The 13,422-nt window shown below is 37.1% G+C and overlaps 2 protein-coding genes across 2 annotated transcripts; one reads left to right on the forward strand and one right to left on the reverse strand.

The window, feature by feature from the left end:
- Positions 1-371: 371 nt before the first annotated feature.
- On the forward strand, positions 372-6,833 carry LOC147869853 (LRR receptor kinase BAK1-like). The gene is made up of 11 exons (XM_087333923.1): positions 372-767; positions 2,070-2,202; positions 2,284-2,355; positions 3,130-3,273; positions 3,380-3,451; positions 3,691-3,762; positions 3,933-4,054; positions 4,345-4,482; positions 5,023-5,364; positions 5,584-5,978; positions 6,139-6,833. Exons 1-11 carry the CDS (start codon positions 656-658, stop codon positions 6,451-6,453), a joined length of 1,917 nt encoding a protein of 638 aa, XP_087190049.1. The 5' UTR covers positions 372-655; the 3' UTR covers positions 6,454-6,833.
- Positions 6,834-7,437: 604 nt separating this feature from the next.
- Positions 7,438-12,307, reverse strand: LOC147869854 (putative trehalose-phosphate phosphatase H). The gene is made up of 12 exons (XM_087333931.1): positions 12,249-12,307; positions 10,956-11,361; positions 9,973-10,113; positions 9,806-9,877; positions 9,439-9,561; positions 9,280-9,333; positions 9,055-9,156; positions 8,811-8,888; positions 8,657-8,726; positions 8,488-8,558; positions 8,285-8,374; positions 7,438-8,043 (listed from the first exon to the last, which is right to left on the reverse strand). Exons 2-12 carry the CDS (start codon positions 11,235-11,237, stop codon positions 7,969-7,971), a joined length of 1,158 nt encoding a protein of 385 aa, XP_087190057.1. The 5' UTR covers positions 11,238-11,361; positions 12,249-12,307; the 3' UTR covers positions 7,438-7,968.
- Positions 12,308-13,422: the final 1,115 nt, after the last annotated feature.

Below are 13,422 nucleotides of genomic sequence, written 5' to 3' on the forward strand. Positions count from 1 at the left end.
CACGGTTTTGGGCCACCAGTGGAGAGCGTGCGTGGGTTGGGCAGAGAGCAGGTGGCAGAGAGCAGCAAGAGAGAGAGAAGAGAGAGAGAAGAGAGAGAGAGAGGGAAGAGAGAGGGAAGAGAGAGGGAAGAGAGAGAGAAGAGAGAGAGAGAAGAGAGAGGGAAGAGAGAGAGAGTAGATTTAGAGAGAGAGTGAGCAGAGCTACGAAAAGGTAGACTCTGTTCCTGAAGACAGAAAGAAGAGGGATAGCAGCTGGCGAGGAGAGAGACTCTGGTTTTCAGAGAGAGAATGAGAGAGTGAGAGAGCGCTCAGTTGCAAGAGTGAGAGAGAGAGAGAGAGAGAGAGAGAGAGAGAGGGTTTTGAGCGAGTGGACTGTGAAGGAGACGAAAGAAAGAAAGAAGCAGAAGAAGGAAAAAGAAAGAGAAGGAAGAAGAAAAAAATAGCAGCTTCGAAAAGGAGGAGGAGAAGCAGAAGCAGAAGTAGAAGCAGAAGAAGAAGAAGAAGAAGAAGAAGAAGAAGAAGAAGAAGAAGAGGAGGAGGAAGATATTTCTCTTCTCTCTCTAGCGTAGATATGCCTTCCTCTTAAGCTTTGCTACTCTGTTACTACCACTGCTACTACTAGAGAGAGAGAGAGAGAGAGAGGACATCAGAGAGAATGCTCCCAGGGAAAGCAGACGTTCGGCGTTTCCGCACCATGCCGCTTTCATTCATCCTGTTTTTACAACTTCTCTTTCAGTTTTTTTACAGAGTCTCTTGCAACTCAGAAGGTAATGTCTGTCCGTCTGCCTCTTTCTACATTCATTAAAATAGAATGTATGTTCCTCCAATGCTCGTTCTCTCCCTCTCTCGCTTCTTAAATTAGCTCCAGATCTGAGAAAATTTTAGGGTTACATTTTCCAAATGAAGGCATTTTGAATTCCCACCATTCTGGTATGGAAGTTTCTGACGTTTCTTTTTTGTTTTTTCAAAAAAACTTCTGATTTCATGTGAGTATGCTATCATGCATTAGCAACTGCTCAATGTCTATTGCAGTCTGGAAAACGAACATTTTGATATGGAAGTGTCAAGCCAGCCTTTGATTTTTTGCCTAAGAACCCTAAAATATTTAGGATTTCAACATGAAAGGTTGAAGAGATTGTACGCCTGCAATGTACCATTTTCCCCCAGATGAATTCCTGTTCTTCAAACGCTCTGTTTGGCAATCTTTGCCACATTGTCCTCAATGATGCTTCCCTTGACAACTTTCAAATAGTCTTTGAGTGCTTTTGAGCACAGCATTGTATATTAGTACTTTTGTGGGTCTTTCCACCACCTCGAGTTTTCCCACTAGTAATATAAAGAGGTCCTGAAAAAAGAAGAGAAAGCACCTTTGCTGCTTAACTCCTTTCAATCTAATGTTATATCTAAAAAAATACTTATCTGCCTTGATTTGCTTATCTGCTTGGATTGTTTATTCGGGTGGGTGAAAACAAAAGTTGTGAGCAAAGTTGATCATGGTGCCAATTCCTTTGTCTGAGAGCTTGTATGATGATATTTTCAGTGTCTCTACATTTGTGATGAAGCAACACGAATGTGGTGACACCCCCCTCCCTCCCCCAAGACGTAGCTAATTGCATTATAGTCAACAAGACATCCAGGGTTTCCAGTCAGGCAATCTTCACATGCTTGCTGTGTCTCAATGGAGTATATCTATTCCTGCTTGGAGAAATGGTTGATGTTTTCAACCGTGTTCTCTAATATTTAGCTAATTAACAATTGGAAAAGTGGTTTCACTTGGTGTTTTATGCTCCAACGCAAAACCACATGTAAAAAGTGTATTGAAAATGGTTGAAATAGCGTGTAAGATATGTCAGCCAAACCTGCTCATACATTGTATCAACAAATTTGGATCAAATAACATGTAACCGAAATTCGAAGGCCTTATAATTGATGTCATCTAAATGCCATACTTGATTTCTATGTAGCCATGGAGAAGTGATAAATAGGATTTTTATTTTGTATTTGTCAGTTATTTATTACAGAAAAAATGCATTGCAATGATTGATATTAATTCTTTACATGCAATGTAGGTGATGCATTGCATAATCTGAGGCAAGCTCTTGATGATCCGAGCAATGTGCTTCAGAGTTGGGATCCTACTCTTGTGAATCCATGCACGTGGTTCCATGTAACTTGCAATACCAATAACAATGTTATCAGAGTGTAAGTACCTTTCTTATAATGGCATATATCATTGCTGAAAACCGAGATGCCACTTATTCTGTTATTCTTCTCCATGAACAGTGACCTTGGAAATGCTCAATTATCAGGCAACTTAGTATCTGATCTGGGTGATCTTACATTTCTTCAATACCTGTAAGTTGTATATACTAAGAACTCTGGCTAACTAAGTTCTATTAAACCCCATCCATGGTGTGCAGTCCAGTAGCTATTAGTATTTATGTTTACTTAATGAGGGCACCATTTCCATTTGCTGCATTGATGTCTATCTATCGACCTACGGCTTATAAGTTATCAAACCACAACATATATAGCACAGTATAATAATGGCACAAATTTTGAAACTTCAAAATATGTAGTGCAGTGTATAGAATGGGAAAGTGGAAAAACAAGCTTGATCCGTCATGAGGGTTTCAAAGTTTTGACAAGTTGGAAGCTGTGAGAAATTTGGGGTCGTTTTTATATAGTGTGAAAACATACCTACTAATGGTCAAGGACAGCATATATAGTGACTTATCATAACAGAAAAATTGGAGAGTTCAACATATATACTGATGCTTGTATTGCAGAGAGAAACAGAAAATAAGGAAAGGTAAGAAACAAACAACTCCTATTTACATCAGGGAAACCCCTTAAAGGGTATGTGAACAATGAATGGATACAATATAACCATTATGATTCCGCTCATGGGGTGAACGTAGGCACTACCTATGCAAACATAAATATTATTTTAATAAACGATAGTTATAGTGTGTTATGTGACAGATCTTAAAGACCGATAAATAGTATTTTTTTCTATAAGTTTGTCCCATCACGTAAGTTTTCACTTGGTTTAGGCTTAAGAAAGTCTCGAAATATTGCAAGGAGAGAAGAGATAGAGAGATTTGTGTATCCTAATATATTTTGCAGGGAGCTGTATAGCAATAATATTAGTGGAGAAATCCCAAAAGAGCTGGGTAACTTGTCTGATCTAGTCAGCCTTGACTTGTATCAAAACAAGTTCTCTGGACAAATACCTGATACATTGGGAAAGCTAAACCATCTCCGTTTTCTGTAAGAAATGCTTTCTTAACTGAAACAACTTCTCAAAGCTCTACTGTTGGCTAACAACTTAATAATCCAAATCCAACCTTGGTTTTCTGTTTATATGCTTGTACAGGAGATTGAACAACAATACCTTGACAGGCCAAATTCCTTTATCATTGACTGGTGTTACTGCTCTTCAAGTACTGTAAGTACCCAAGACCGTGTAAACACTATATTTTAAACCTTAAAACCCTAAATTAGCTCACGAGCACTACACTAATATTATTGAAGTTCTTGAAAGTTTGAATGCATGCATGCGTATGTACGTGTGTGTGTGTGTGTTTGTGGTCCAATAATTGTATTTTGGAATGCTATATTCATGATTGAGTAGTTCTTTTCCTCTGCATATCGTGTATGTTTTATTTATTTTGAAGCTGGTTTCAGTGATCTCTCCAACAACAATTTATCTGGCTCTGTTCCTACAAATGGCTCCTTTTCTCTTTTCACTCCAATCAGGTACACTTTTCTAGCTTAATCTGACATTGGCTTAAGTTAGTGTAATTCATATTCAGTAGTCACTCATTGGAATAGTTCATGCGTGTATATGGCAGTTATCTAACTCTTCTAATATCGATTGCGTATGGAAGTTGTGTAACGCTTAATGAATGAATTTGTGTGAATGGCAGTTTTGCTGGCAACAGCCTCCTTTGTGGGTCTGTAGTGGGTAAACCATGTCCCGGCCAACCGCCATTTCCTCCTCCACCGCCATTTCAACCACCTCCGAGCCCTTCCAATGAACAGAATAATGGTGATTATAAGTAGACCCAGCATCTGTATTGTTTTCTGTTTGGCAACTTAGTAATGTATGTGGACTCATGAGGGGTTACCTCATATTCGTCATTTTTTCACACAATTTTATACATGCTAAATCTCTTATAGGGGACATTCTGGGGATGCCATTTTTTGCTAAGTTTTCAGCTTAAAATCTTGATATGATTAAGTCATTGAGGGCTCATTGCAGGGTTTTCATGAATTGTTTCCAACCTTTCGGCCAAAAATTAGCATGTGATTCAATTTCTTGACCTAATTATGATGCAGGAAAACAATCTAGTTCAAGTACAGGTGCCATAGCAGGTGGAGTTGCTGCTGGAGCTGCATTGATTTTTGCTGTTCCTGCAATTGGATTTGCATGGTGGCGAAGACGAAGGCCTCAGGAACACTTCTTCGATGTGCCAGGTACAAAGCACCCACCTCACTGGTGCATGGTGTATGGAAATCGCACATACTTACTCATATAATATTTTTCGAGCAATCTAAGGAAGAGATTCAACAATGTACTTAATATTAATGAAGATGGAGACAAATTCATACTATATTGCATCTCACAAGTAGTTACATTCCCAGCATTATTTAGTCACGAGGAATATGGCACATCAAGATAAACTTGTGGGATATTGCATCTGGCAATGAGTTACATTTCCAGCAATATAAATTTGTTCTTCCTCGAACTTGCTAATGACTTCATAAGAATGGGAATTTTTAACATTAGAAACCTGTCCACCACTTAATTGTAGTGATAATGAAGTCATCACTAACTGAAGTTTTAAAACATAGCTCTAAAGGTTTTTTCTAATGTTAAAAATTCCTTGGAAATCAAAATGCATAAGATTGTCAGCTAGCTACTTAAGGGACAGCACATCCATCCATCCATACCCACACGTGCGTACGTACATGCATGCATGCAGATACGGTTTTTTTTTTCTGTTTTATGCGCAGCTGAAGAAGATCCTGAAGTGCACTTGGGGCAGTTGAAACGGTTCTCATTACGGGAGCTTCAAGTGGCTACAGATAATTTCAATAACAGAAACATATTAGGTAGAGGTGGGTTTGGTAAAGTATATAAAGGGCGTCTCGCCGACGGCACCCTGGTTGCTGTGAAGAGGTTAAAAGAGGAGCGTAGTCCAGGTGGGGAATTGCAGTTTCAGACTGAAGTGGAAATGATAAGCATGGCAGTCCACAGGAACCTTCTCAGATTAAGAGGCTTTTGTATGACTCCAACAGAGAGGCTTCTTGTCTATCCCTATATGCCAAACGGAAGTGTATCTTCACGGTTGCGAGGTAAGAACTTTCCATTCTCTCAATTTGCAGCATATGACTTCATTGGTGGTAAAACTCAGGGCATTTTTATGTTGGGCTACTCACCCTCTACAATGTGTAAAAATAGCACAAATAAATGATATTTGAACTTCATTGGTAATGAAATCTTTTTTAACGTGCTAGTTTTTATTTTTATTTTTATGTTAAGAATTGACTTGTGGATTTATAAGTACTTTGCAGACAGGAATCCTGGAGAGTCGCCGTTGAATTGGCCAACCCGAAAGACAATAGCGCTAGGTTCGGCCAGGGGTCTTTCATACCTACATGATCATTGCGATCCGAAAATTATTCATCGAGATGTGAAGGCTGCCAACATTCTTTTAGATGAAGAATTTGAGGCTGTTGTTGGAGATTTCGGGCTTGCGAAACTCATGGATTATAAGGATACACATGTAACAACAGCAGTGCGTGGTACCATTGGTCACATTGCACCTGAGTATCTCTCGACAGGAAAGTCATCAGAGAAAACTGATGTGTTTGGATTTGGAATTATGTTATTGGAGCTTATCACTGGACAACGGGCATTTGACCTTGCTCGCCTTGCGAATGACGATGATGTCATGCTTCTGGACTGGGTATGCTTATATGTTATTCACATCATATCATACACACTCTAATAGAAGTGTTTGCTCTATCTAACTCTTGAAAAATTTAAGTAGTTTTATATCATTTTTTGATATACCAGTAGTGCTGCACCATACCTGCCCATTTGATATTTGCTGCTTTGGAATATAGGTTAAAGGTTTGCTTCGAGAACGGAAAATTGATATGCTTGTGGATCCTGACTTGAAGTCAAATTATGAGACGCATGAAGTCGAACAATTAATTCAGGTTGCCTTGCTTTGCACACAAAGTTCACCTATGGATAGACCTAAAATGTCAGAAGTTGTCCGAATGCTTGAAGGTGATGGTTTGGCTGAGAGGTGGGAAGAATGGCAAAAGGTAGAAGTTGTGCGTAGTCAAGAGGTTGAACTCATTCCTCATAGAAGTGATTGGATAGTGGACTCTGTTGATAATCTTCATGCAGTAGAACTATCTGGTCCGAGATAGTGTAGTGCAATATCCCATTTATCATTAATTTTATGTATTCTTGTTAAGAAAATATCGGATGCCTATTCCCTTCATTAACTCCTTCGTGCTGTATATTGAGCTCAGATACTACATTGGGAAGTGAGGGTTATTGCACATTGTTGCTTCAACACATGCATAGTAAAAGCTGCAAACACGTTGTAAAAAAATTCTTGGGGAGCTTTGTAGTGGGAATGGGTGAACGCAATTGACTTTGGATTGCCAAATTCCATTGAAAGGCTTTCCAATTGCTAAAAGTTTTTGTTCATTGTAGTTCCTCCTTTATGTTGTGTATCTCTAGCACAGAATGTACTACTGAAGACAAAAGCGTGAGCAAATTTGTTCAAGTGACGTGTTTGTTCTTCTGGTAATTATGTGTTGCTATGGTTATAGAGATTGTTTAACAGGTTAATCTTGTTTCAACATTCATTTCCTTGGTTATTTTCCGATCTTGTGGAGAATTTTATTTTATTGAATGAATTGAGCTTTTTTCCTTCCATCAGTCTTATGATAAAACATCATGTTGCTAATGGATCTAGCATCGATTATGCCTGTCTTTTTCCTAGATTACATGCTCCTCCCAATTGCTCAGTACCTGATTCATATCTAAGGCATGCACAGCATCATATTTTCATCTGAATATTTGAGCATAGTGCTGGCTTGTCAAGGTTGTGCATGATGGCATTCTCTAGCATACTGACAGTATCAAATTCTATGAATTTATAATATCTGGAAGAAAATTCTATCAAACCCAATGAAAATCTTCAAAGATGTTGAATTTACAAATGTTATCATTTTTGCTTTACGCTCAATTACATACTCTTACTATATCTCTTTTGTAGTTGGCAAATGCCATAAGCTTGCATCCATGCCATAATACATTAATGGTTGTTTCCCTATGTATTCCAAATACAACATATAAGAACATGTACAAAATGGCTCAAAAATGCACTTTGAGATGGGGTGTATCTTATGACACAATCTGATTCTGTTTAAATATAAACTAAAAACAGAGGGATTACAATTGGGGAGTTTCCCCACTTGTGCTTTCAGCACGAAATGCATAATTGTTTTAGAAAGAGAAAAAAGAAGAAAAACCTAATTGAAAACCTAAGGAGATCCTAAACTTGTATGTTTTGTTTGTATGGTTGAGAAATGCTGTATATTTTATCTTCACATGGCTTCACTTTATTTCTGGTTATGATTTCCAAAGAGAAAATGTGAAAGAATGATGCCTAAAGAATGAATGATATGCTGGTTTTCCACTATTACCTGTGCCCTGAAAAAAATCATATATATGTTGATCCGAAAAAACGAATCATATATATATTGATCCTCTCTCAAAATGGCCCTCATTAGGCCCCTATTCCTTCTATAAAACAACCCAGCTTCTTTTTCTAGAAACTGTTAATACCTGATTCTATACAAGAAATATAGCCTTCGGGTGTGTTAAACTATATGATCACTTTCTCTTTTCAAAGCTTGCGCCTTGTACAATCATGTGGACGTTAAGGCAGAGTTATGATCATGCCTCTGCTTCCATCTCACAAGACATTCGAGAAACTCTAAAACCTGCAAGAATAACAATGGGTTTAACACAGGGCAACACATGTACTAATGAGCAATTAGCTTCTAATGAAACTTTGTTCTTTCATATAAGCTACACACTCTAAGCATCCACAAGGATGCCAGATTAGGGTTTAGGGTTGTATATGTTCATTCATATATGTTGTAACTTCATACATGCTAAGTCACCATCGAGATGGAAGATAAACAAAAATCAAGACAGCATGAGTACAGGAACACCGCTAACCTCTGAAGGATCACGTAAGCTGCTCAAAGCATTTGTTTCTTTGGCTGACGTTGAAACTAGGATTCCAAGTCCACTTGTATGGTTCAGTACCTTCAGTCCAATAGGAAAATTCAAAATGACTTGTTAGTTGTAGATCCGTAACTTCGTCCTCAGAATATTCAGTAATGAATTCAATTGACAGGAGACTAACAAAAATTACTTACTTTAAATGCATCTTCATCCGTGCGATCATCCCCAATATAGATAGGGAAAATATCTGTTCGGTCTCCTAAACCTAAATTAGAGGATGTTTTTGTTGAGCACCTTTGATCACTATTCAATCTTTTGGCATACATTTGCTTTAAAAAAGAGTTTTTATTACTCAATGTTTACCTAGAGCATTCAGTATAAACTCCAAAGCTTTTCCTTTGTCCCAAGCAATGGATGGCCGAATTTCCAAAACCTGCAAAATTGTGCCAATATTAAAGAAAGAAGGCAATAGTCATATGCGCACATATAACAACACTGTTCATTTCATATATTTTACCTTTCGGCCTTGTGTTAAACGTAAAGTGGGAAATGACTGCATCACTTCCTGAACTTCCTTTGCAAGAGCATGCCAATCCTATGAAAATATTGGCTTAATGTTTAGTGGATTTACAAAAAGAAAGAAACTCATAAGAAACCTTATATTATAGAAATTGATACAATGTACATTTGATGCTAGCCCCTAATCAAAAACTTTAAAACTTGGATATATCACCAGTTTTTTAGAGTTTGAAAAACCATACCTCTTCTTCCACACATCGGAAGTGCACAGAAACACAAAATTTGTTGTTCTCAATCTTTGCTCCATTGACATGTTTAACAATACCTTGAAGAATTTCAAACACCTACAATGATGATAATGCCAACATCAATATACATATATGTATACTAACTAACAAACCTCACATCCATCTGCACATATGCATTACATAACACACAAATATCTTACTTCATATGTGTAGGCTTACCTCATCCATTGTAGGTTTGAACTCCCTAGCAGGTTGAAAAAGCACATCATTCCCCTGCAAAACCACTTCTCTAATTATAAATAGTACAAGAACTTGCATTCAATTTTTTTATTTCCATGCATGACAATGTTATAGAATAGAACAGATCAGGTAACAGACCTTTCCCTCTAGATTATTCTGCCCATTAGTCTTCGTACTATAAGGACCCTCACAAGGACCCATTATATCCATTCCATGGCTACCAGCATAATATAGCTCGCGTAAGCCCACAAACTCAAAAACCTACAAAAGTAGAAAAAAACAAATTCACGTGTGTGTGTGTGAGAGAGAGAGAGAGAGAGAGAGAAAGAAAGAGTTAAACAACAAGGAAAGGGTCCTAAACTGTAGGTTATGGTGTTTTCCAACACTTAACACCATAAAAAAGAATTCAATTTCAAAATATAGGGTTTCCGATACAGTTCACATACTCATGTAGCTAACCAACTACCAGAAAAAAACAGTAAAGCTAATGTGCAAGGAATTTTACCTTTTCCCTGCATCTTCCAGATATAATGGCAGTAGGAAAGCATGATGCAATGTTCTTAACAGCTCTTCTCATCTGAAAGAAGTCAGAAACATATTCAATTTATTTAGAGGGCACATAAAAATGCCATGAAGACTGAATTCTTCTAAGGATAGTGAAAATTCACTTACTGATTCAGACATTATAGCCTTCTCAGGATCTTGAACAATAGGTGATAATGTTCCATCATAATCCAGAAACATGACAATCTGTTTGCCTTTGACGACTTCAAGAATTTGATCGAACTTATGTAAGGCAGATGGGTGTTTTTGCTGCTTGTATATATACAAACACAAGAGCAAATGGAGATTAAAACTTAAGGTTCAATCATTAGCTTGATGATATTGTTGATATAGGTACATTTAGATCAATTCATATATATAAACAACCTTTACATATCATAGGAGACCTTTTCAGCATTAAAAGTACTGTGGAAATAGTAGAATGCAGCTCTCACAAATAGTAATGGCTGATACCATTGCTAAGAAAACTGCATTTAAACTATTGTATAAGCAACTGTTATAGATCATACATAGGGAACATTGTAACCAAATCTCTTAGATAGTAAAATATTGTGGAAATAGTAGGAGCCCTGACTCACAAATAGCAATAGGAAACATTATGGGGGAACGTCCTAAGTAAATCTTTTAGACATTTAAGGTAGTGTTAAGAAATTTAAAACGTTGCATATACAAACCTCATAGATTGTATCAGATGACACATTGTGAATAAACCTTGTGGACATTACAGCATCATTAAGAAATGTGCATTCCAATGAATGTATATACAACTATATTTATCATAAGAACCGTTACGACGTAGCATTACGAGTAAAGATTTAGCCATTAGAGTATTGCTAAGGAATATGCATTTAGATAATTGTGTATACAACTCTTATAGATCATGACCTTAAAAAGTAGAGAAGGTGAGACTCTCCAAATGGCAATAGGAAACATGGTGAGCAAAACCTTTTAGGTGTTAAAACTATTGTTAAAAAAGGTGCATTTTCTTAAAACATTGAAAATACAGCCCTTACACATGACATGGGGAACATTCTAATTTGCGAGATAAAAAAACGGTTGAGAACATGAAATAAGAGAAATTGGAGACTCACAATCCATGTTCGGTACTGCGGATCTACACTTGTGCTGTCAAATGGATCTCCTTTGACATACCGAGAAGGTGGTGACGATGCTTTCATGGCATCTAACCATCCATTAACAAGTCCTAGATTATTCTGCCCATGACCAAGCCATATCTTTGAATATGGATAGCTAGACCCAGAGTTCACTGGACATATTTGTAAAGGTGAATTTGTTACCCTTGTATTGAACCTCGACGGATTTATTACTGAAGCATCTGTAATGAGTCTGTTGTCCTTTGAACCAAATGCCATTCTAACAACCCAACAGTAGATTTCGCTTTGTTTTGTTTTTCTTCTTCTTTTTTTACAGTTAATATACTTGTTATATTCACGATTTTCTTTTCACGTTCTCCTACAGGATCGAAATGATTTTAGGCTGCAGAAAAGAAATAGATTTTGTTAAAAACAGAGACAAATGCTTCTCACTAGCATTTTCGAAACTCTATATATGGAAAAGAGATGATAAAGGAGATATTCCCATTGAAAATCACGAAAGTATGAAATAACAAAGAAAAACATGATAATCAATCATCCATAATCAGAACAAATATCATAGGTAAGAAAAAGAAATGGAAATAGACATTCGTGTCTCATCATAATCCGAACAGAGCCCGTTTACATTAAGGCTTCAGAATGCAACAGCAATAAACACCATTAGTCATAATCAGAATGCAGTTAGAGAAATCATTATAAAGACATACAAAAAATGTAATCGAGAGACAACGACGAATCATAATCAGAACATTGCCCATGCTCATCAAGGGTCACAAAAAAGAGCCAAATAAAATCGGAAAAAATTAGAAACGGCAAACATAAAAAAAAAATCAAGATAGAAACAGAGCCCATTAGGATATCAGAATCATTAGAGAAACCATTAAAAATACTTGAAAATGCAGCAAAGAGACAATAATGGAATACGATCAGAATAGAGATCATTAACGGCATTAAAAAAATGCCCAATACAATTGAATCTTAAACAAAATGCAATACAAAGATCATAATAGGAGCAGAGCTCATTAGGGTATTGAAAAGAGCACATTAAAAAACAGGACTGAGAATAGAGACTTATCATTATGCTTTACAGGGAGGGACATTGGAGAAACTACTGACATGGATGCTCCAAGAATGGAGTAAATTAAAAAAATAAATGGATTAGTGCCTTGGTTGTATTGCTTTTATTGTTGAGAATTATTTAAGAAGCCATCAGAACATTAATCATAACAAAAGAAAAATAAGAGAAAGGGGGGGGCAGAAGAGTGATACATACATACAATTCCTTCTTTTTTGAATTTGTTTTCTGCGCTGAAGATCTGGCTATGGAGGGGCAGAGTGGGGGAGGGAGGGAGAGGAGAAGGTTAAGGGAGAAGCAGAGAGAGAGAGACAGAGAGAGAGAGAGGTTTCAATGGGATGGAGGGAGGAAGAAAAGGTCTGAGATGGGGAGAAGAGATGTTTAAATAGAGAGATGGAGAGGAAGACAGAGAGAAGGGGGGGGCACACATGTAGCTAGCCTCTCACACGTGGCAACCAACCCAAGTATGTATGTATATGTATGTATGTATGTATGTATAATGTATGTATGTATGTATGTATGTATGTATGTATAAGTGAGCCCATCTCTCTTTTCAAAGGAGACACAGACACAAAGAGAGAGAGAAAGAGAGAGCTTACGTGTGGTTCACGGCAGCCCTTAAACCTTTTTATGCACACAATGTAGGAAAGGATTTATATATACACACATATATATATAATATATACACATATATATATAATATATACACATATATATATAATATATACACATATATATATAATATATATATGTATATATATGGAAGCTTTTCCAAATATACATATGTATAGGAATGTTGTGATCGATTTGTTGGTTATGTCCCCACGAGAGAGCGAGATAGAGAGAAAGATAGGCGGACACAGATACAAAAAGATACGAGATACAGACAGCTGAATACGATGATCTACTCCTTACAATAGGAAATGAGCAAATAAACGCATGTTGAGCATCATACACGAAGAGAGAGAGAGAGAGAGAGAGAGAGAGAGAGAGAGAGAGAGTTTTGATGTAACGTCCCATGTGGCCATTATATGGTTGTTTCTCTTTCATTAGAACCATGTCTATCGTGCAACTAGTTTTGGATTTCACATGGGCGATTGATTCCTTTTAAACGTTGGTCCACAAAAGAGATTCATCATACACGAAGAGAGAGAGAGAGAGAGAGAGAGAGAGAGAGAGAGAGTTTTGATGTAATGTCCCATGTGGCCATTATATGGTTGTTTCTCTTTCATTAGAACCATGCCTATCGTGCAACAAGTTTTGGATTTCACATGGGCGATTGATTCCTTTTAAACGTTGGTCCACAAAAGAGATTCATCACTATTCAGACTAGCCTTGGTAGTTTAATCAAGTGCCTCGTGCACACCA

This window comes from Azolla caroliniana, unplaced genomic scaffold, assembly GCF_043228905.1.
Source record: "Azolla caroliniana isolate FFs.n. ecotype wild unplaced genomic scaffold, voAzoCaro1.0.p SCAF_1, whole genome shotgun sequence".
Classification (NCBI taxonomy): domain Eukaryota; kingdom Viridiplantae; phylum Streptophyta; class Polypodiopsida; order Salviniales; family Salviniaceae; genus Azolla; species Azolla caroliniana.